We start from the raw sequence: 24,566 nt of genomic DNA, 5'->3' as shown, positions 1-24,566 counted from the left end.
AGTTTTATAACTTGTTCTAATAAAAACATCTTCATGCTGACAGGGTCACTCTGAGCTCTTACCGAACCGGCCGTCTGCAGGAGGGAAACCTTGTCCAAGAGCTGGAAAAGGAGAGAAATGTTGAGGTTTCCCATATTTTACATAAAGCAGGGATTATCCAGATTATATTTCTCATTGTGTTACCTGCATGGTCAGACTGTCCACCTGTACCAAAGCCGTTTAGAGACCCTGTTTAAATAAAATAACACAATTAGAAAAGCAGACCAAAGGCTTGCAAATACTATTTGAACATGTAATCAATTATTTTATCGGGTAGGTTTCATAATAAAATGTTAATCTCAGAGTTACCTGATCTATATTTGGCTGCTTTACCAACATTTCCTAATAACAAGAAAACAATTAAGCCTTTTATAAAAGAGTTTAGTTTCTAATGAAGCATATTTTCTGAAACCATTGTATACCTAACAAAAAATAAATAAATTTGAAACTGAACCTCTGTATAGATTTCCATTAGCAGCCCCGAGGTAGGCTCCTTGTCCATAACCTGAGCACAAACAGCCAAGTTCACTGACTGCAGTCCACATTTTTAATTTATACATTTTCTTTTTAAGAATTACTTCGAAAAAGTCACTTACCAGGTTGTGCCATTTTTCCACCATACGGATCCCCATGGCCTGTATGCACAAAGCCACTTTGTAAAAATTAAACTGCAACGTTTGTTGGAATTAAAAGGGAAAACCAGTAAGAATCTCTGGCTGTATTACCTGCTCCATATCCAGTGGTGAGCCCTGGAAACTGGTGGCCTCCTGCAAAGTAACCTTTGAATGAAGAAATCTTTATTAGAAAAGCTAAAAACCTGACAAGTGTTTAAAACTATAGTTATATTTTCCATTTTAGATTTGGTTTTAGAGCAGCTCATGACCTGAATTGCATAGAACATGTGTAACAATACTGTGAAGCTTTTCTTTTTCAGATATTTTAGAGAGAGCGAGAGAGAGAGAGCAAAAGAGAGAACATTAATCACCATCCCAACATTAAATTTACCAGGTCTTAGTCTGCCCATTCTTTGTCCATCAGGCCCACAATCTGCAACATCAGTGCATGAGAATAAATGCATTTTTAAAACACTTGGAGTCATGCTCAGATTAAAAGTACAGGTCAGAAAATTTGCAAAAAAGCAGCCGAAGTCCAAAGATAAACGCCGAAAGACGTTCAGAAAGCTTGAATAACTATTGATCAAAACCATCTTAAAATATTACAAGAAAGTCTGACTCCTTGGAAGTGAAATACAAATCTAGGCTGGTTGGAAGCATTCAATAGACTTTTTTTTAGTGCAACTGCATAAATAAAACAAATTACTGCAAGTACTGACTGTCTATGAGATGCTGAGTTAGAAGAAATTAAACAAATGTTTACCAGGTTTAGTTTGTTTCCCTCCCTGGCTCTTGGAAACTGAAAGTCCACCTTCTGAAAATAAAACGGAAAAATTGGAGCCTGGTAAAGAAAAAGATTCACGGTTCCTCTTATCAGAAGTTTATTTGTTCACAAGGATCCTCTTAAATCAGTGTGTTAAACTCATTCCGCTCATGCACTGAATATAATAAAAAACATGTTAGAATGAGAATGAAAAAGGTCAAAACTCAAGGTGGAGACACTTTTAGTCTGACAGGATGGTGGACATGAGCTCCTTTAAAACAGAAGCATTGATTATTTCTGTAACATGGCCCTGTTGGGTAAAGGATTCAACGCGACAGGAGTTATTTTCTGAGACAACAGTGAATAAAACATGCGGCAAAGAAACAGATTGGGATTACTCAAATCATCCAACCCACAATCCACTAACTCGTTACTGGGCAGCACAGGTCGCCTCAAACTCACTGATCAGGCAAGTTAGACTGAAGAGTGCGCAGCTTCTTAAATCCTGTAAACCAACTTTAAATTTAGGACAAGCAACAGATTCAGGCTGACATGCAGGCCGACCCCGCTAGCAGTTTACCAGCTGCCCCTGCAGGAGGACCTCTGACCCCAAGCCTGTCGGGTTCAGTCTCAGCCCGGCTCGGGGGCGTTTCTTCCTCTGCTGCAGCTTCGGGTACACCCTGACTCTTTGCTTCTTCAGGACGGACGCTTTCTGTGCTTTTATCTGCTGCTGGCTCAGGAACATCTTTGGATTTTGGGGGTTTGGTGCTCTCGGAGTCAGCATCCCCTTCAGCACGCCTGTCAACCACCAGAACATCTGCTTCTGCAGCGTTATGCTCAGGAACAGCACTTCCAGTCATAAAACCTAGAGGCCACACATTTCATTCACTTGTCAAATGATTATCTAATTTTCTCGCAATAACTCCATCCTTATAGTCAAGTTCTGAGTTACTTTAAAAGCTTCCCAGAGTCAAAGCATTGAACTCAAATTGACATCAGGTTATTTCTCATGACTGACAAATGATCATGATTGAAGAATGACAAATAATTCCTTTTACTATTCATTATCATACTAAATAATGGGACCTCTTCTGCTAAACCAAGTCATATAATGAACTTTAGAGGCGAGTGCTCCTCAGATAAATAATTTTATTACCATATTTTCCAGCGTATAAGCCACACCTTTTTGCGTGAAGTTCTGCGATTTATACACCGAAGCAACTAATATGTTTTTTTCCCTATATCTATAACCCAATTTGACTTTGAAATGTTCATTCATAGACATGAACCAGTAAACATCATCAGTTGCAGCCACTAGAGGACCCTCTAGGCATTTATATATTGTTCCTCTACACAGCTACCTTCGCCCCCCCACCCACACATACACACAAACGTTCACAGAGACAACTGAGAAAAACTTAACACAAGTCAAATGCTCCAAAACAGAAAATCCTATTCTGCAGATTACAAACTACAGGTAATAAATATGCAGCCCAAAACAGTAATCGAGCATCAGAAAGAAAGGTCATAAACAGGTCGGGTCCGTGCAGTCAGTCCAGGGGATTCAACCCGGTGGAAGGGACAGCCACATGATCCCCCCCTTGTGGGGAACATTCCCCCGGTGTCTGGCTGGCTCTCGCTGGGTGCATTTCCTCTGCGGCTGTGCACCACCCACCCATCCATCCATCCATCCGTCGCAGCTCCAGCTGCAAGCTCTACAGCCTTCCTCCGTCACCCAAGCTGGGAGAAATGGGGCAACGGAGCGCTTGTTCTGCGCCCCGGGAAGCAGCGAAGTGCAGGCAGACGGAGGCTCCAGAGCTCGAGGCTGGAGCATTAGTCCCCGCTCCGCTGCCAGAGCGGGGAGGAACACCAGTGCCCAGGCGAAATGAAGCTGATTTTACCAGTAAAGTGCATTTATTAAGGAAAAGTTAAACATAGACACACCTTTGTTATAATGTCGAGCAAACAAATAATTGTTTTAAAGTGTTGTCTTGTTAAATTTTTGTTAAAGTCCTACTGTGCACGCTCCCATGGCCGCCATTTGGCAGCCAATCGATTTTTGGCACAACAACGACCCACGTTTCTGGGTGGTCAGAAGTGACGCATAATAGATGAGACTTATACGCCGGAAAATACGGTAACTCACTTTTTATATACATATATGAATATTTCTGTTCAGTGCTCTGAGATGTCTTCTGTTGCAACTTGGCGCTATATAAATAAATTGAATTGAATTGGTCAGGAATAAAGTGGATACGTTTTTTTGTTTTAACTTTTTGATAACGTGAAATTAAGTATTTGCCCAACCCAATGAGTTAATGATCAACAGTTGTACATTTACAAGTGATTAACATTAGGAGCCAACCCAAATCAAGATAGCTTCCACAGCTAAACTTTAGCCAATTAAAATGACCATAACTCAGTCAATTCAACTGATTTTGAGCTAAAGTTTGAGGTGGTAGTAGTTGATAGTTATGCCCAGCACATACTCTGAGTGCTAACAGATGTTGCGAGAGCTATACAGTGCTTATTTTTATAAGGTTTGACCAAAATGACTATAATTATGTTGTTTCTCATCACAAAATAATTTTAGTTAAACACTCCGCAGCAGGTGAAATACATTCCATCAAGGAATACTAGGCCTTTATTTTACATTTATGTTAAGCTTTTATAGGAGTAAATAAATATAATATACTGTACAGAGTATTGACTAGATATTTTCATTAGTTTGAAAAAAGATAATAAAAAAAAAACAGAAGAGAAAAAAAATTTCAGCCATCTTTCCCACAGAGAAAGAACAAAATCTTCTAAATAAAATAAGCTTGAATGATTGAAACAGTTGAGCCCATTCTGACTTGATGTAAAGTGAAGCCTACTTGCCTTGAGAAAGGACTGCTGCTGGTTCTGGTGCAGGATTGTTCTGCAGAACCACAGGTGCATCAGGAGCTGCTTCTGGAGTGGCTTCAGGGAATAGCTGTTTCAGTTTGTAGCTTTTATCTTGTGGGGCGAGCAGCTTTTGGTATTTCTCATTTTTCCCAGAGACAAGGTCTCCATATTGTGGGGCACCCAGAACTTCACCGTGAGTGATCGCTTGTTGAGGACCAACATCCTGCATTTGTGTTGCAGCCTGATGCTGAGAAGGAAACACTCCACCTTCAAGGCTTTTCTCATTGGAGAAATCTGCACCTCTAACAGCTTGACCCATCCCATAACCTGGAAACCAAACATGAAGCTAAATTTACAGAAAACTACAACAATCAATAAAACATGAAAACAATAAATGTAAAAAAAATTAACATAAAATGACTTTTGCTCACATCACACATTTATCAGCAGCACAAACAATTTACGGTGGTAAAGTATGGATTTGTAAGTGCTGATGCTTCTTAATGATGAAATCTCAACAAAACAATTGTGTTCAGGAAATTTGAATGAATCGTTATTAAACTAGTTTCATCACCATTGCTCGAGGACAAAACTCCAGCTCCCTTTGTTATGTGAGGTTTTGGGCCTCTGCTCTGTCCATACCCTGTAAACAGTTTTTAAATGAACACAATGGAAAAATAACAAAATATATCATTACTGGTTCACCCCAGAGATCAACTTAATGCCAAATTACCCCTAAATGTGACTTTTCTCTTAATATGTTCACATAAACTTGCTGATAACATCTTACCATTAACTGTACCTCCATATCCTCCCAGGGCAGCGCTGTTACCATTTATGTGGCCTTGTGAGAAAATGTCAAACAATAGTAAAAAGTGTCAAATGTAAGAACTCAAAACATTGTTTTAAATCTGCAATAATAAATCTTTATAATTTAAATGTGTTTAAATTCACAGAGTTGGCCAGTTTTGTACTGAATATCACTGTATCATGACAGTTAAAAACTAAGTCAAAGTTTTCCCAGCTCTCTTAAAGGTATAGTTCAGATCATTTGAAGTTGGGTTCGGCAGGGACAATATGAACCATTATTATCTTACCTGCTGTCAATAACTCACGGAACAACCTCAGCTTAGAAAATTAAATCTCAATTCAGACTGGCCTGATGAGCTAATGGCTAGCCTGAGTGCTGAGGTGAAGACCAAAGTGGATTGCGGTTGTCTTAAAACAAATCAACTCTAAAAAATATATTCGTAGGGTTTCATGTGAACTCAAACTCAAACTTTTACATTGCAGTCAGTTTCATGTTACTCCAGCAGAAATAGGATATTCTGACAGGAAGTGTTACAGCTAGCTCCTGCTAATTTACACTTGAAAATAACCATCAAATTTGATGTCAATAGCCATGGGATACAACACTAAAATGTTTATAAAATCGGGTTTGCATAAAAGCAAAAAAAACTTTGAGATGGAAGTAGTGTTCTTTGAGTAACTGGTAGTTCATCAATTTGATCAGAATTAAACTATTTTTCCAATCTGGGATTTTTCAAAGTGTTATCTACAACAGGGATGATATTAACTCTACATAAACTACTTACAAACCTCACTTCAAAATATCTGAACGAGCACTTTAAGGTTCTAACGGGATTTTAACTTGACTGAAGCATTGACTTTGAATCTCTGCAAAACCTTATATCTGTTCTTTGTTATCCATGATCCCAACACATTAAGAGTAACATTTTTTTAATGAAAATAGATGGAAGTATTTTTAATTTGTTTGCTTACTTTCACCTTTATTGAAAACTTGTCACCAATTACAATTTAATTTATCCATTTCATATTCAATATTAATTTTACCAGCTTTCCCAACAATTGGAGAAGGAATGCTTGCCGTTTGTGTTTTGTTAATTAGATACTTGGGAGATTAAATTATGTGAAAGAGTTTATTAGTATGATGTGGCCTAATGTCCGATAATCTTCGTCAAGGCCCCACGTTGGGCGCCAAATGTTGTGGGCAAACAACACGCTGTCTGTGAAATGGATCAAGATGCATTTCAATAATCTTAAAACGTTCATAAAAAACAGATGACACTGAATCTCTTAATGATAGCAAGAATTGGGGTGTACTGAAGAAGTACAGAATGTAGACCAGCTAAACAGCATCAGAATCCAAAAAGCTCCCCCCCCCCACACACACACACACACAAAATCAGACTTTCAGATTTTCACAAAGCTTTTATACTGTTCTTAATCCCTTGTGCCATAATTTGATGCCACTTGTCACAAGTTTAACAGTCGCTTGACTTTGTTAAATTTTGATTTGTACATAAAAATGTGTGGATCATCCACATAATGTTTGAAAGCAGTGCATTACCGTTAGTTTGGGGGCTGTATCCTTTATGAGCTCCAGCACCAGCAGCTCCATAATCTTTAAACATATATTTTATAGTTACATCTTTAAAAAAAAACTAGGAATGCGTAAAAAATAATAATAAAAAATGTGCAGATATAAAACTATATCAGTCACCTTTGGGTTTATATCCATATCCATTAGAAGCAGCTCCATTCAGATAACCTTGAAATCAAATACATTATTACAGTGAGTGGTTTTACAGTTTTAGTCATTTGTTCTTTTTTTTTTTTATTATTATTATTATTACCTGACTGGGATCTCACAGCACCGCCTTTGGAAGCTCTGTATCCTGTCATATAATCATGAACAAATGTTATCATGCAATTGTATGGATCAAGATGCATTTCAAATCAAAAGATTTAATAAATTTTACCATTAGGTTTGGCTCCATAACCATTCGGAAGATTAGTAAATCCTACAAAAAAACAAGAGTGATCGATTTAACAAGATACCCAACAGCAAGAAGTAAACAAAAGTAAAACTGCATATTAGGTGCAAAATACTCAAATAAAAATTTTCAGGCAAGGTATGGCTCCAAAATAATATGTAGATATTGTGGCTGAACCTGGTTTATCCGGTTTGGCAGCTCCAACACTTGGATTTCCATAACCTGAAAAGTTTCACAGACAGCATGAATTAAAACCTGTCTTATCCTCGAAGTCCTAACATGTTGACAAAAGTTATAACTCACCACTTTGCAAGGCTCCATTTCCATTCAGTCTTTGTACTCCAGCATACCCTGTTACAGGACAATGATGTTAGGACTCAACATTTTTATTCAAAGTTTTGTGGAAGGTATTATACTGAATAACATTTAACTTTAGATTTCACACCTTGTCCATCGGATGCACCAGCTGCAGCCCCATAACCTAAAATATTAGTACCATCAGGTTGAGTCTCGAAGTAAAACATGCATCTTAGGAAATATTAAAGTTTGAGGAAAAACTATTTTCTCTCGGCAGTTAGCCTCATCATACCTGGAACTGGACCCTTCATTCTTCCATGTCCATAACGAGGACCCAGACCCAAACCAGCAGCACCATAAGCTCCTCTGTAGTCTAAAAACACATTTCACCTACATATAAACTAGACAATTATGTTTTATTAAGGCTACCAAGAGTTTAAATAAATCACAAAGTTAAACTTCACACATGTAACTTGTTTTATGGAACAAGTTACAGGAACTTGTAGGTTTGATCATATTTCACCAGTTTTGTCCTCCCTTCACTGGCTCCCTGTACATATTGAATTAATTTTAAACTTCTGTCTGCCTTTAAGTGCATAAATGGCCTTGCACCCTCATATCTCTTTGACCTACTTCAACCGTATGTTCCTTCTCGGGCTGATCATCTGATCAGCTGCTTTTGGTTGTTCCAAAAACCAGGTAGAAGCTCAGAGGAGATCGGGCTTTTTCAGTCGTGGGCCCTAAACTCTGGAACAATCTGCCCCCCAACATTAGACAGGTCACTTCACTTCCTGTTTTTAGATCTCTCTCAAAAAAAAAAAAAAAAATACAACTGTTTTCACTGACGTTAACACTAATTTGATTTAGTATTTCATAGATTTTGCATTTTTGTTTTATTTTTGATGCTTTAAATTACATCTTGTAATTTTTTTTTCTTTAATTACTGCCTTGATCTTATTGTTAAGCACTTTGGTAATAGCTGTTTTAAATGTGCTTTATAAATAAATTTGACTTGACTTTATGGTTTTTACAATTATAGTTTAAATTTTATGATTTTACAGATTTTTTCAGTTGATGTCACTAAATTTTAATATATCCAGATTTCAAAATATTTGCAAACAAAACTTTTTTCCTCATCTTTTTTGGTACATATAGAAATTATACAACAAAATATTGTTATTTTTTCTTCCTTCACCTCTGCCGTAAGATTTCATTCAGGCTTTACTTATACAGGTTAGTCTCATTGAGACACAAGGACTCATTTACAAGAGAAACCTGATTTAACCAAAACCACAGATAAGGTGCACACAACAATAAACAGCCAAAAAAAGCATACCAAATTTAAAAAGTGCCGGTAAATAAAAGTAGTGATATAAAATAAAAACAAGCTACATTATGAAACGGGGTAAAATACTAAAAACAGGATCATGTCTGCATTCATCTTTGCATTGAATTTAATTGTTTAAAATCTCTTGGACAGATCAAAGTCGACAGCTTCAGATCTTTTTGCAAGGTGTTCCAGGTTACAGGAGCAGAGTAACAGAAAGCCCTTTTGCGGAATTCAGTCCACAGAGGGGACGCTGCAGGTACTGATGTCTTGAAAGCACACGCTGTAGCTGCACTGACGACGTGACATGTAGGAAGAGATATACAGGTGCTGGTCATAAAATTAGAATATCATGAAAATGTTTATTTATTTGAGTAATTCCGTTCAAAAAGTGAAACTTGTGTATTATATTCATTCACTACACACAGACTGATATATTTCAAATGTTTATTTCTTTTAATGTTGATGATTATAACTGAAAACTAATGAAAACCCCAAATTCAGTATCTCAAATTAGAATATTACTTAAGACCAATTTAAAAAAAAAGATTTTTAGAAATGTTGACCAACTGAAAAGTATGAACATAAAAAGTATGAACATGTGCAGCACTCAATATTTAGTTGGGGCTCCTTTTGCCTGGATTCCTGCAGTAATGCCGTGTGGCATGGAGTCGATCAGTCTGTGGCACTGCTCAGGTGTTATGAGAGCCCAGGTTGCTCTGATAGTGGTCTTAAGCTCTTCTGAATTGTTGGGTCTACTGTATCACATCTTCCTCTTCACAATACCTCATAGATTTTCTATGAGGTTAAGGTCAGGCGAGTTTGCTGGCCAATTAAGAACAGGGATACCCTGGTCCTTAAACCAGGTACTGGTAGCTTTGACGCTGTGTGCAGGTGCCAAGTCCTGTTGGAAAATGAAATCTATATCTCCATAAAGTTGGTCAGCAACAGGAAGCATGAAGTGCTCTAAAACTTCCTGGTAGACAGCTGCGTTGACCTTGGACCTCAGAAAACACCGTGGACAAACACCAGCAGATGACATGGCTCCCCAAACCATCACTGACTGTGGAAACTTGACACTGGACCTCAAGCAACATGGATTCTGTGCCTCTCCTCTCTTCCTCCAGACTCTGGGACCTTGATTTCCAAAGGAAATGCAAAATTTACTTTAATCAGAAAACGTAACTTTGGTCCTTTTTGTCTTTAGTCCTGGCAAGATGCTTCTAACGCTGTCTCTTGTTCAACAGTGGCTTAACATGAGAAATGCGACAGCTGAAACCCATGTCTTGCATAGGTCTGTGCATGGTGGTTCTTGAAGCACTGACTCCAGTTGCAGTCCACTCTTTGTGAATCTCTCCCACATTTTGGAATGGATTTTGTTTCACAATCCTCTCCAGAGTGCGGTTACCCCTATTGCTTGTAAACTGTTTTTCCTACCACATCTTTTCCTTCCTGTGGCCTCTCTATTAATGTGCTTGGACACAGAGCTCTGTGAACAGCCAGCCTCTTCAGCAATGACCTTTTGTGTCTTGCCCTCCATGTACAAGGTGTCAATAGTCGTCTTTTGGACAACTGTCAAGTCAGCAGTCTTCCCCGTGATCGTGTAGCCTACAGAACTAGACTGAGAGACCATTTAAAGGTCTTTGCAAGTGTTTTGAGTTAATTAGCTGATTAGAGTGTGCACATGGTGTCTTCAATATTTAACTTTTTCACAATATTCAAATTTTCTTAGATACTGAATTTGGGGTTTTCATTAGTTTTAAGTTATAATCATCAACATTAAAAGAAATAAACATTTGAAAAATAGTCTGTGTGTAATGAATGAATATAATTCCCTGAGGTCAGCGGACCAGTTGCTCCTCACTGTTCCAGGAACTCGTCTTAAGCGCAGAGGTGACAGGGCCTTCTCTGTAGCAGGACCAAGACTCTGGAACGAGTTACCTCTGCTTGTCAGACAGGCCCCCCTCCCTCTCGGTTTTCAAGTCCCGTTTAAAAACTCACTACTATTCAGTAGCTTTCAACACCAGATGATCTGTGTTTTGATCCCGTTTGCTCCACACTGGTTTGTCGTCATTATCTGCATCGTTTTTATGTCTATATTCTGATTTACCTCATTTTGTATTTTGCTTTGTGTTACCTGTTGTTTTGTCTGTACAGCACTTTGGTTGGCCTTGTCGCTGTTTTAAGTGCTCTATAAATAAAGTGGTATGGTATGGTATAAATACAAGTTTCACTTTTTGAATGGAATTACTGAAATAAATCAACTTTTTCATGATGTTCTAATTTTTTGAACAGCACTTGTATGAAGGCAGCAGACCAAGACTTGTTTTCCATCAAATCGTCTCACATTACAGAGTACACAGCCAAGCTTTCATAGACTGTTATATTTTAGCTGAAAATATTATTTTTAAAATTGAAAATGAATGGTCCTCAACTTGTCATACATTCTATTAAAAAAAAAAAAAGTATGTGACTGTCAGTTTTCTGCTGCTCCTGGTTCATAATGTTGTAATCTGTCTCAGTTTCAGCACAGCGATTGAGGTTTATTAGTTTTTTCAGTCTCTTATTATCCTGGCAGTCAGGGAGTGAGAAACAGATGTGTAGTTACCATGGTGACCTTGATGAGTCACTTGCAGAAAATTTTACTTTTTTTTTCCTTGGTTATTTTTCCACCTTGTACTGTTCATCAAATGTAGACATTTTTCTTGTTTTATATTTAAAGTGTTGTTGAGACTTTGGGCAGTAGCAGCATTGCTGCTTTTCAAAATCTGTTCAGGTTTCTAGTTTCAGCTTGACCCATGACCTCCACTCACCTTTCTCTTGATTCCTGGTGGACGGAGGTACTCCTACACCTCTGAAGGGTCCCATCACCTGCCCTGTGTTTTAAGAAACATATGTACAGATGTGTATATAAACCCGAGCAAACATGAAAGCTGATTTTCTACACAAGCAAACCAGTTTACCTGTCCCAGAAAGTGGTCGATTATATCCCTTCATGGGTTTCCTCCCATCTCCTCCCTGACCTGTTGAGTCAAAATACACATTCAAGGGAAACCACAAAAACAAAGTATATTTTTCAAAAGGGCTTTATATTTTACTACCGTTTGCTCGTGCTCCGTTGCCACTGGACGGGCCAGCTACCACTCCTTGACCTGAGGAATAATCATTATAATCATTAGTTTAGATATATCTTTATCTCTCCATATTAAGGCTATATTTGCCAGTCTCCTTTTCAGTAGTAGATCCAGCCCCATAGACGCTTACCTTTGGTTGCGTATGCATTTTGTGCAGCTGCAGCAGCATTACCTACAAATTTAGGCAACATCTCAAATTTACTTTTTTTTCTCCTCGTCCATCTTTTACACAGAAAGAAGACTGAAAGCCCAGACAAATAGCTAAGATGTGTCACATTAAAATATAGGAATTATCTGCATTTTGACATTCAGATTATAAATGCAAGCAGTAAGAGCCACAATTGTCAGGGTTTTTGTTTTTTTCAGTTTGACTATAAAAACAGCATTTTTAAGTTTCCTGTGAAAGAAAAGGTTTTCTAACAGTATGCATGTTAAACTCAATCCTGAATCTGACCGAGAGCGCCATCACATCTAAAGTACCGTTGTCTCTGGTGTGTTGTCCACCATTTCCAGCAGCCTGAGCACCGTAACCTGTACGAACAAAAACTGATGTAAAACCTGACCCTCAATGTGTGAGAGTTTGATAAGAAATGTGTTGGACCACCTTTCATTTGTTGTCCATTTGTTGGGCCGGCTAGAACTCCATGACCTATAAACAACATAAAAAAAAAAGCAATGATCACTAAATAAACCAAAAATATAAAGTAACAGGCAGACTGAATAATCACTTCTGATAAAAATCTGATTAATATTAGGGATTGATTCCCAATTTTTGGACATCCAACCCACAAAATTATTATGACAAATGCTCATTGCTCGTCTATTGCCTACTTCATTTTACAATTTTTACTAAGAACTCTCGTGCTATGCGTTATCATACAGTACATACAGTACCATACAATGGTGAAATTTGTTCTCTGCATTTGGCCAATCGCACCTGGGATGCACTCAGGTGGGACAGTGGGCAGCTATGTGGGTGCCCGGGGAGACATTAGGGATTGGGTGTCTTGCTCAGAGACACCATGACATGTGGGAATGGATCAAGCCTGGGATTTTCAGATCCTGGGTCGGCTGCCCCATCTCTACCCCATCTTGGCCCCTTTTAAATAAGGGAGTAAAATACTACAATAAATCTTAATCACAGTACTTATGGTAAAACTATAAAAGAGTTTGATTTAAATTTAAATGCACGTTAACATTTCGAGATAATCTTCAGCCTCCTACTTGATGCAACATGACCCACTTCATGGGGGTCCAGACCCTCACTTTGGAAATAATTCAGATGAAGAGTCTGGGAATCAATTTTGAGGTTTTATCATTTATTTTGTGTATGAAAAACAGGGATAGATGGGATTCATTTTACTGCTCAACGTCCATCCATCCATTATCCTTTACCAGCTTCTTCCATTTTGGGTCACGGGGGTCGCCGGCACCCATGTCCAGCAATCACTGTGCGAGGGGCAGGGTACACCCTGGATGGGTTGCAAGTCCATCACAGGGACACATGGAGACAAACGAGACAAACAACCATTCACTCTCTCATTCACACCTAGGGACAATTTAGAGTTACCAATCAGCCTAACATGCATGTTTTTGGTCTGTGGGAGGAAACCAGAGTACCCGGAGAAAACCCACGCATGCACAGAGAGAACATGCAAACTCCACTCAGAAAGGCTCCTGGACCGGGATTTGAACCAAGGACCTGCTCGCTGAGAGGCAGCAGCTCTACCTGTTGCACCACCGTGCTGCAGCTCAACATACAGTGTATCCATAAAGTATTCACAGCACTTCACTTTTTTCACATTTTATGTTACAGCCTTATCCCAAGTTGTATTAAAATAATCTCCATCCTCAAATTTCTACACACAATAGCCCAGTATGACGGGAAAAGATTTGAGATTTTTGCAAACTTATTAAAAACATAAACCCAAGAAATCACATTTACTTTGTATGTAAGTATTCACAACCTTTGCTTTGTTGATCTACCTCTGGCAGCAATTACAGCCTCAAGTCATGACGCTTCAAGCTCAGCACACCTAGCTTTAGGCAGTTTGTCCCATTCTTCTTTGCCGTACTTCTCAAGCTACATTAAGTTGGACGGACGTCTGTTCACAGCTAGTTTCAGATATCTCTGTTGATGTTCAATCAGATTAAAGTCTGGACTCTGGCCTTGGCCATTCCAAAACCTTCACAAAGTGGTCCTGACGCCACTCCTTTGAGATCTTGGCCATGCGCTTTGGTTCGTTGCCCTGCTGGAAAAATGAACCGTCGCCCCAGTCTGAGGTAAAGAGTGCTCTGGAGCAGGTTTTCATCCAGGATGTCTCTGTACATTGCAGCATTCCTTTTGCCCTCTGTCTCAACTAGTCTGCCAGTTCCTGCTGCAGAAAAACATTCTCATAGCATGATGCTGCCACCACCATGCTTCACTGTAGGGATGGTGTTGACCTGGTGATGAGTAGTGCCTGGTTTCCTCCAAACATGATGCCTGGCATTCACACATCTTTGTCTCATCAGACCAGAGAATTTTGCTTTTCATGGTCTGAGGTGCCTTTTGACAAACCCCAGACGAGCTGCCATGTGCCTTTTATTAAGGTGGATTGCTGCAGAGATGGTTGTTCTTCTGAAAGGTTCTCCTTTCTCCACAGAGGAATGTTGGAGCTCTGACAGAGTGACCATCAGGTTCTTGGTCACCTCCCTGACTTATGCCCCTTTTCCATTAGTACCGGTACTAATGGAAAAGGGGCATAAGGCCCTTCTCCCCCCGATGCATCAGTTTAGACAGCAGCCAGCTCTAGGAAGAGCGTGGTGGTTCCAAACTTCTTCTATTTATGAAGGATGGAGGCCACTGTGCTCATTGAGACCTACAAAGCAGCAGAAACTTTTCTGTATCCTTGCCCAGATTTGTGCCTCAACACAATCCTGTCTCGGAGGTTTACAGTTTGACTTCATGCTTGGTGTTTGTGCTCTGACACGCACTGTCAGCTGTTGGACCTTATGTAGACAGGTGTGAGTTTCCAAATCAAGTCACTCAACTGAATTTACCACAGGTGGACTCCATTTAAGTTGTAGAAACATCTCAAGGATGATCAGTGGAAACAGGATGCATCTGAGCTCAATTTTGAACGTCATGTCAAAGGCTGTGAATACTTACGTAAATGTGATTTCTTAGTTTTCTATTTTTAATGAATTTACAAAAATCTAAAAAAATATTTGTTCACATCGTCATAATGAGGTATTTTGTGTAGGATTTTGAGGGAAGAGCTTATTTTAATACAATTTGGAATGAGGCTGTAACAACAAAATGTGGAAAAAGTGAAGCGCTGTGAATACTTTTCGGATGTCCACTATAATTTTGCTTCATCGGTTTATAGTTTCATCACACAAACAATTTCAGAAAACTGTTGCCTTTAGTTCTCTGCTCACCATATCCACCAGCCTGAGCACCGTAACCTGCAACGAGAACAAGCCTCACATCACAAAACCCTTCACTGTAGTTTGTGTTTACACGGTGTGAAATAGAATATCCTATTTGCATGTTGTAAATGTTAAATTTCATCTAGAATACTACTGCCTTTAGCTCTTGGCCCACCGTAACCTCCAGCATGAGCACCGTAACCTGCAACAAGAACAAACGAATTAAAAGACAATTTTCATTGTGTGTGTGTGAGTTCTGTCACTCTTGTGTTGCACCACCTCTCGCCTGCTGTCCAACTGATGGGCCGGCTTTAACATATCCTGCAGCAAAAACACAAAATGTTTCTTATTTAAAGGGATTTTAAAGGATTTATTCCACAGTTAGGATTGTTACTGAGCGTCATGCCATGTCTGTTGGGTGAAACTGCAGGAATTCCTTTTTTATTAAAGCATCAAAGACCAAAAGGTTAAAGTGACACAATCACATTCCTTTAAGCCCAACATAAACAACCAGGCTGTTGTATTAGCATACAAATAAAGCCTTTAGAGTGGTAGCGTTTTTTTTATTTTAATTAAAAAAAACTGAAGTTAAAATGGTCACAACTCTTAAATCTTGTGTGACCAAATCTAGACCATCTAAAACCATGTTACCTTTATTTACTCCACCATATCCACCAGCTTGAGCTCCGTAACCTAAAATAAGAAAAAAAAACTTTAAAAATGAAACTTTTTTTTAAAACACTTGAGACAGCATATGATTAGAAATAAAAAAAATATCACCTTTCATTTGTTCGTTGGTTTGGCCAGCTAAAGCTCCATATCCTGTAAGAAGAATTACTGACTGATTACATTAAAAGGAGAGGATGATTTAAAAAAGTATTTCTTACACACGATCACACATAGTTTACTGCATCTACCGTTGAATCTGGCTCCATTTCTGTTGGGAAAAACTGCTGGAGTTCGTCCTAAATTAGAAACAATAAACAAGTGAAAAACAGTGAGGCTTTAAATTGCATTATAAAATTCATGCATGTTAAAAACCAAACAAAACAAAAACCAATTTGAATACTAAATTGCAAATAAAGCTATCTGGATTTACTGATACTTTATTTAAATTGATAGTAAATGGTCATTTTGAATTTAATAGTAAATTACATTATCTGATAGCTTTAAGGACACTGTTCTGTGGTTTTCAGCTGCATAAAGTTCAGTTTTCTTCACTGCATTTAATTTTTTTATACATCAAGTGATTTTAATGAACAACAGATCAGGAGTGCAGCAAATCTGTCTTTAAAATCTGCTTCAGCATGTTTGATTTATTCGTCAACTCCAGTAGCTTTTAGCTACCAACTCGCTAATTTTAGCTTTCATTTATTGTTTTTCAATGTAGCTTTTTTGCTACAGTTGAGCCAATTTTAACTTTTTGCAACAGCTTTGCCAATTACAACTTCTTGGTATAGTTTAGCCAAATTTATTCTTAACGGTTTTGTAAATTTTAAGCTTTTAGCAACTGTCTTGTTACATTTAGCATTTAGCTACTGTTTAGCTAGATTTAGCCTTTAGATACAGTACTGCCACAGTTTTGCTGGTTTTAGCCTTTAGCCATTGTTTCTTATTTTAGTCTTTAGTTTAACTACTTTTAATTTTAGCTATTAGTTTTGCTAGCTTTAGCCTTTAGCTATTTTATTGCTACCATTTTGCTGATTGTATCATGTAGCAAGCATTTTGCTGGTTTTATCCTTTAGCCATTGTTTTACTTATTTTAGTCTTTAGTCATTTTTAATTTTAGCTTTTAGTTTTGCCAACTTTAGCCTTTAGCTATTGTATTTCCACCATTTTGCTGATTGTAGCATGTAGTGAGAGTTATGCTGGTTTTATCCTTTAGCTACAGTTCTGCTTGTTTTAGATTCTTAGTTTAGCTTGTGTTCTGATCGAGTTTGTTCTTGTTTTAACAAAAGTCAAGTTTCAGTCAATTCCATCAGTCTTTCAGCACTAAGTATTCATTCATTTTTACAGATATAGCAGCTTTTCTAGTTCTAAATTAATTTGTAGACGTAAGCTCAATTAAAAAAAGAAAAAAATCCATCCTTTAGATTATTTCCCCACTTGTATCAAAATATTTTGGCTGTACGTTAACAGATTTATTCTATGTATCATGCATTACACTTTAATTAAAAACATGACTATCCTTTTATTAAACAAAGGCTGAACGTGTTTAAGAGCCGTCGTACCGGTGCCTTTTGTTCCAAGTCCATATTGTGCAGCAGCAGCAGCGTTATTTCCTAAAATCAAGAAACAATTGGGAAAATATCAAAACCATTTTCATCATTCTTTTCATCATATTGCATTCTACTTTAATTTGCTTTTTGAATTGACGGAACTAATATTTATCACATTTCAGATGTTAAATATATAAGGTCATGTCTGTTTGTATAAATTTGACTTTCAGGGGTTCACAGGAAAACATTTTATACGTCTAGCTCAAACCCTAATTGGGATGTTGGTCATGTCTAAAATACCATTTCCTTTGGTTCTTAATCCACCGTATCCTCCAGCATGAGCACCATGACCTGTAGAAAGAACAAATCTTGAATTAAAACACCATCTTCAGTGTTTGAGTTTGATAAAAACGAGTTTCATACCATTTAGCTGTCGGCCATTTGTTGGGCCGGCAATAAATCCATGTCCTGCAAAGAAAGGAAAAATGTTCTGTTTTAGTGAATTGATCTGAAAGTTGAATAATTTCTTCTTTGGACTGAGATGGTAAAACTAAAGAGGTCAAAGTTTGTTATCTACCAGTAGACATGGCTCCGTTTCCATTGGGTAAACCTGCTCGATTTGCTCCTAATCAGAAACAACACAGTTACAAAAACTGGTGCATCGTCAACAGGGGCTGACCTAGAATCTGACCTTTAGGGGTGCCCAGCCCCCAGTACTGACAATGGCTCTTGGCTTGAACAACGCAGTGTCCATTGGCATCAGAAGCATTTGTAATGTGGGGGTGCTGTAGGGGGGTCTGGAGGTCCACCAGAAATTTTTGAATAAAGTAGATGCCATTTCCTGCGTTCTGGTGTATTTTAATGAGTTTTTAAACATCTACGTTTACTTACATAAGTAAACACTTGATTCAATAACTATTTTAGAGAGCTCGGCACAACAAGAAGCTAATATTAGGCTAATACTACCTGTGGAATACTTATTTATACCAGTTCATTCTACTTGCACTGTTATATTCTACCATGTTATTGTTTACTAGATTTCTTTTGGACCTTGTAAATATTATCGGAAGCTGTCCACTTTGATTTCTTTAAGGGATTTTAAACATTTGATAAGGTCAATAGACAAATCAAAGCAAATATGTTCCTGTTGATAAGGCACCTTGTTTTTATTGTTTTAGAACACTACTTTTTATTTTAATTGCATTTTGTTGTTGTTTATTGTTGTCTGTACTTTATATGTCGTCTGCCTAAAACAGGTCTGTCTTGTAAATGACTGAATGAGACTAAGCTGTATAAATAAAAGATTGAATTCAATTCAGTTCAGTTTATTTATATTGCACCAAATCACAACAAAGTTGTCTCAGGGCACTTTACAGGAACATTCACATACAGAGAAAAGTCAATTAGTAAAGTTCTCCATCTAAGGAAGCCAGCACTCGAATCTTTACTTCATCGCAGTCTCCCATCCTGAACAAGCACAATGGCAACAGTGGAAAAGAAAAACTCCCTTGAATTAATTTATATTTCTTTTTCACTTTTTGGTACTTTATTCTGTACTTTTATTGCATGCTTTAGAATCTGTTTTTTTAGCGAGTCGAATCAGTTTTTCTCATCCTGAACATTTTATTGCATTGTTGACCTTGTATGAACCTGCATTTGACAGAATCTAGCATAACAAGAAGTAGCCTGACCAACAGCTCTCCTCGTGTGAATAGAGCACACTCCAATTCTCACATGCATCCTAACACCCCACCCACACACCCCCACCCTTCCAGCTCCTGCAGGCAAGGGGTATTTCACTTCAGAACAAACTGAGGTCACCGATTGGTCAGATGCTGACAAGCCTACTGGATTGATTGACAGGTGGCATCAAGGATCCCACTCGTGAAAACCATCCATCCATCCATCCATTATCTTTACCCGTTTATTCTATTTTGGGTCACGGGGGTCGCTGGTGCCCATGTCCAGCAATCACTGTGCGAGGGGCGGGGTACACCCTGGATGGGTCGCAAGTCCATCACAGGGACACAATGAGAAAAACGAGACAAACAACCATTCACTCTCTCACTCACATCTAGGGACAATTTAGAGTTACCAATCAGCCTAACATGCATGTTTTTGGTCTAAATGTACCAGAATACACAGTTTGAGTTTTGCTATGACTTTGCTGAAACTCTCCACACAGTTAGGTTCATGCTTTTGTTTAAAGATGAAAAAACTGCAACATTTGTTTTTGCCATCACCTCGAGGAAAAACATTCTGCACAGCACTCAAAAACACACCCTCACTCATAAGTTTGTATTAATTTCACCGTTAGGTCTTCTGTTTGTATTTAGATATGTCAAAGATTCACCGCATTAAAGGCAGATTACAGGATCAGCTCACCTTTTAGTCCTAATCCCTTTCTCATTCCAGCAGCTGCTCCATAACCTTTAAAAAAAAAATCTGACTTTAAGACTGTTTTTTCAGACATCAACTTCAGAAAGTGAGCTTTAACATATCCATTATTACAGAAGTTATTTCACACCTCCACACTCCCCCCAGTAATTACTGACCTACTCCTTTGGTAGGATACCCAGCATATCCTTGCTGCTGTCCCATTGTCCGACCAACACCTTGTTGAAAATAAAAACACTAATTTTAGGTTTTGTACAAGATTAGCTTTTTAATGTTGTGGAAGTTATTTTACCTTTTGATGGCATCAGCAGGGACCCCACACCACCACCGTTCTGAGGCCTGAATCCTGACAGACATCACAAAAACATTATGAACCGAAGCTGCACTTCGTGTTGAATGAATCTAGTGAAGCAAACCATTTAGGACACAGGAAATGATACCATTAGGTCGTGGTCCGTGTTCGGTGGATACTCCATATGCTGCGCCGTAACCTTCAACACCCACAAAAAATTTAATCAACTGATACGGAGGAATACTAATTAGCATAAAGGTCACAACATGATTCTACATTCTGTTTATTTAATTTTAAAATACTCCATTATTTAACCCTTGGAATAAAAAAAAAAAAATCTTAATGTTTCTTTTTGCATCTTTCCATCATAGCTTGGTTTGTTTCAGTGCAGCAGCATAAAATATCGATTTATCTGAGGCTTCGCTCACTGCTGCGAAGGGTGAGAATGTTTTTGCCAAAATCTCTAACACTGAACAAACTATAAACAAAGGAAACCAAGGCCATTCATTTTAAAGTTTGTTAGAACTGAACAAAGATCAGGGTGGTCAGAGTTTGAAGCAAGTTTGTTTTGAGAATATTGAAGTTTGCATATTTACCTGTTAAAATTAGCATTTTTTTTATGGTATGTCAAGGTGATAAAATATGAAGCTGCTCAGATTTCTCAGTGCTCACTGAACAGCATAAATTTAAATAAAAGCACTTTAAATTAATTATAAACTAGAGAAATAGCATTTCTGTAAAAATGCAGTGTGAATGCTTATTGCAGAATAACTTGCTGAAAAACGGCTCAAATTAGCCAATAAATAAATAAAATAAACACATTTGCCCAATTAGGCTGAAATAAGCAGAAATTAGCACAAAGTGGAAATTGTCTGAAAAACAAGAAATTGGCCAACCCCTCAGCTAAATAAAAGCTTAAAAAAAAAAAAAAAACAGGCAGAAAGAAGTTACAGAAGCACATTTTTGCTGAATTAGGCTGAAAAAAAAATTTAATGAGTGCAAACAATGTGGAATTAGCTGAAAAAGTGAAAATTGGCATTGAAACAGCTAGATAGTAGCTGAAATAGCAGAAAATGCTGAAACTTGCAGAAATGAACTGAAAGGAGACGAACAAGCAGAGATTAGAAGAAATAAGTTAAAAGAAGCACAAAAATGTTAGCAGAAATAATCTGAAAGGAGCACAAAACAGCTGAAATTAGCCAAAAGTAGCTGAAAAAAGTTGAAATTTGCACATGGAAGCTGAAAGAAGCTGAACTGGAACAAAATGTGAAAGCAGCAGTAAAAGTTTGTAAACAGCTCTAAAGATTTGAAGGATGGAAAATAAGCTCAGTTAATTTTCTGTGAGGAGAAAAATAATGGCAGAAAAGGCTAAATATTTCAAAATGCAAAAGTTTCACAAATAAAAGTTATAGCACCCTTCTCCTGAACGAGCTGAACATTTTGATGTATTATATTTCTTGAAATAGCACGAAAAATTGTGGAACGAGAAAGATGCTGAAAATAAACGGAAGAAAAATGGATCTCAGTTGTGTGAATGCTTCAGAAACATTCACACAACAACAATTTGGCTCATTGTCAGGACATCAGATATCAGCACTGATTTATTTTGTAATGAACACATTCAGTTGCTTTTTCAGTTAAAAGTTAAAATAATGTGTTTCTTCTGTGTTGCTACTTGATGCATAACAATAAAAATACAATAAAAAATTTTTTTTAGGCCTTCACATTAAGAAAAAAAGTGTCCAGTTTAACTGAAAATTTAGATTCCTAGATTTTACAAACTGAATGTTGTCATTTGGTGAGATATTACTTTTACCTATTCAGACTCAACAGAAATCAACGGACTGTGTAAATATAAATATATATATATATATATATATATATATATATATATTTATTCTCACAGAGGGGTGTTAGATTTCGACTCCTGCTGCCACCGAAGCCAAAGTGCCTTTGATTTCACAAACAGAGTCCACAAAGTCAAATCTATCAGAAGAAACCAGCGTCGCTGCTCGTGTCGTTGGGCTTTCGGTTTAACACGACAGTTTGAAATTCGACAGGCAAACCTGAACACCTGAAAGACATTTGTCTCATTCCTCGAGTCGCCTGGAAAACCCAATTAGACTGAAGGAGACCGGCTGCTGGCAGAGTCTTCATGAACAAGTTTCACAAAGACCGTAAATACTCTGCGGTTTGAAAATATTCGACATTTCCTGAAAAAGACGTTTGGATACGAGCGTTCGTTCTAAAACTTGTATTACTATTCGGCATTGATGGTACCGTTCTATATGTGTAAGCCGCTCGCGCTGCAGACATTAATGCACCCCTATACAACCAGAGAGGCAGGCTTTTGAACAGTGTACTGGTTTTAGTGGTCATGGCATCCAAAAATAGTTTTAAACATTTTATTTTATCTGACCACGAAACAGTTTTTCACTTTGCCTCAGTCCATTTCAAATGAGCTTTGGTTTGGAGGAACAGAAGTGTTTGTGGATGGTTTTCACATATGGTTTCTTTTTTACGTTAAAGCTTTAACCAGTAGGTTACAGTGAACTATGTTTAGACCGTTAGTGGAAGTGTTCCTGAGCCCAAGCATGGATGTCCAGAACAGAATCAGACTTGTTTCTGATCCAGTAGCCACCTGAGGGTCAGCTATGGCAATGATGAGGCGCTCAAAGTTTTTTTTATGGACCCGTTGGTAAAAGTTTCCTCCATCCGTTTATTTGCACCACGTTTACAGCATTTGTAGCTCAAACTCTGTTTTTTCAGGAAGTTTCATTGCCATCCAGTTCAAAATAACCTTTTTTATTTTAAAAAATTTTTTTAAGCACGTTAAGTACGTAAGTTAAAATTAGGTTTTGTGAGATTTGTAAATGATTTCCACCACCACCCATCTGACATCCCAACTGTTTGGAACAGGGATGGAAATGAATGAAAGATTATTAGAATCCGTCGTCTGATTCAACTAGGACATCAACAGACTGCTGAGTTATCGTGGATACATTTAGACTTTTAGCACCATTACACATATTCAAGAAACAATATTATAAAAAAGCAGTAGAAGTAACATGGAATTCAACATGTGGAAGAAAATCGGTTTCATTTTCTAATAATTGAAGCAGGAAATTTAAAAAAAAAAAAAAACTTTTTTTTTTTAACTTCCCAAGATTATTTTTTTACACAAGAGTAGTCACTCAAACATTTCCTCACATCTTTGGCTGAAAGTTTCACTGTTTACATGCAGTGAACACATTTCACCCTCAGGTTATAATCTGTTCAGCTGGAAGCTTCCCAGAAACTAAACATAGAACTTAAAATAAAACGCAGAGTATAAACTTCTAAATGAAATACTAACAACTGATGCATGAGCATTTTGATCAGTGTTCAAATGAAACAAGTGCCACGACTAAACGTTTAAGCATCCAAAGTGTTTAAATTGTTTTTCTGAAGCTTAAACTCTACTTTTAAGACTTTGGAGCTTTCATAAAGACAACACAAAGGTGGCGAGTTAAAATTAAATTCATGAACTTCTGCAAAACTCTTTAGAAAGTCTCATGCACTTTCTCATCAAAAAGTCTGCAAGACTAAATGAGTCTAAAGTATTTTTTTTTTTAAAAGTCATGTGAACAAATTTAAATTTAACTCCTCTACAAAACTAAATACAAACAGGATTAGTCAAAGCACTGACGATCATCCCCGAAAATCTGTTGAACCAGAGAAGAGAAGACTCTACACAACAATAATCCAGTTAGAAGTTTATAAAATGAGCTCCTCTGTAGACCAACATGTCATCTTTTATTTTTAAAGTCAACCTGATGGCGTTTGTTCATTTCTGTTAATACAGCATTCACCTGAGCCCGTCACTCACCTCCTGCATGTGCTGCCACCAAGCACAGCATCAAGACACTCAGAAGGACAAGTCGTCCTGCCATGGTGGACCTGGAGGGAAGACAGGTGTAGAACCTGCAGGAGCAGAACGAGGAGGCTGAAGGAGGTGGTCTGAAGTGAGACCTTCACCCTGATCAGAGACTGATATACATTCTGTTGGGAGGAGTCCCTCCTTCCACTTCCTCCACTGCAAGGTCTGTTTGTTTTTTGTATCCAGGTCTTCCTCTGCATGCTGGGAGACAGTTAAAATGTAGAGCTAACGATCACTTAAACTATATTCACACAACGAAGGGAGTGTGCACCAAATGACATCTACTGTATAATACTGGACTGATCATTGAAATCTTTGTATAAATTATCACGGTCTGGTTCTGAAAAAAATCAGCAGTTCATTAAAAAAAAAATATATATATATATATATCAGAATGAATGATGTTGTGGAGAAATTTATTGTACACAGAGAACTGGACGTCTGAGAGAAAACAGGTCAAGGAAGCT

General features: G+C 37.8%; 1 protein-coding gene across 1 annotated transcript; it reads right to left on the bottom strand.

Annotated features, from left to right (window-relative positions):
- Nucleotides 1-4,288: 4,288 nt before the first annotated feature.
- Nucleotides 4,289-24,112, bottom strand: cmn (calymmin). Its single transcript, XM_037690889.1, is given in 30 exon segments — nt 4,289-4,629; nt 4,877-4,945; nt 5,093-5,146; nt 6,674-6,727; nt 6,827-6,874; nt 6,960-7,001; nt 7,086-7,127; nt 7,278-7,322; nt 7,404-7,476; nt 7,532-7,581; nt 7,690-7,770; nt 11,538-11,600; nt 11,688-11,747; nt 11,826-11,870; nt 11,989-12,015; nt 12,339-12,389; nt 12,463-12,507; nt 15,258-15,308; nt 15,448-15,474; nt 15,924-15,965; nt 16,053-16,094; nt 16,190-16,237; nt 17,504-17,554; nt 17,792-17,842; nt 17,915-17,959; nt 19,877-19,921; nt 20,047-20,106; nt 20,181-20,234; nt 20,329-20,379; nt 24,049-24,112. Coding segments are annotated over 30 exon segments (1,821 nt in total).
- Between the last annotated feature and the right edge of the window lie 454 nt (nt 24,113-24,566).

The sequence above is a fragment of the Nematolebias whitei genome, chromosome 17 (genome assembly GCF_014905685.2).
Source record: "Nematolebias whitei isolate Nwh7 chromosome 17, NemWhi1, whole genome shotgun sequence".
Classification (NCBI taxonomy): Eukaryota; Metazoa; Chordata; class Actinopteri; order Cyprinodontiformes; family Rivulidae; genus Nematolebias; species Nematolebias whitei.
The sequence above is the reverse complement of the archived record's forward strand: the minus strand, read 5'-3'. Positions and strand labels throughout refer to the sequence as shown.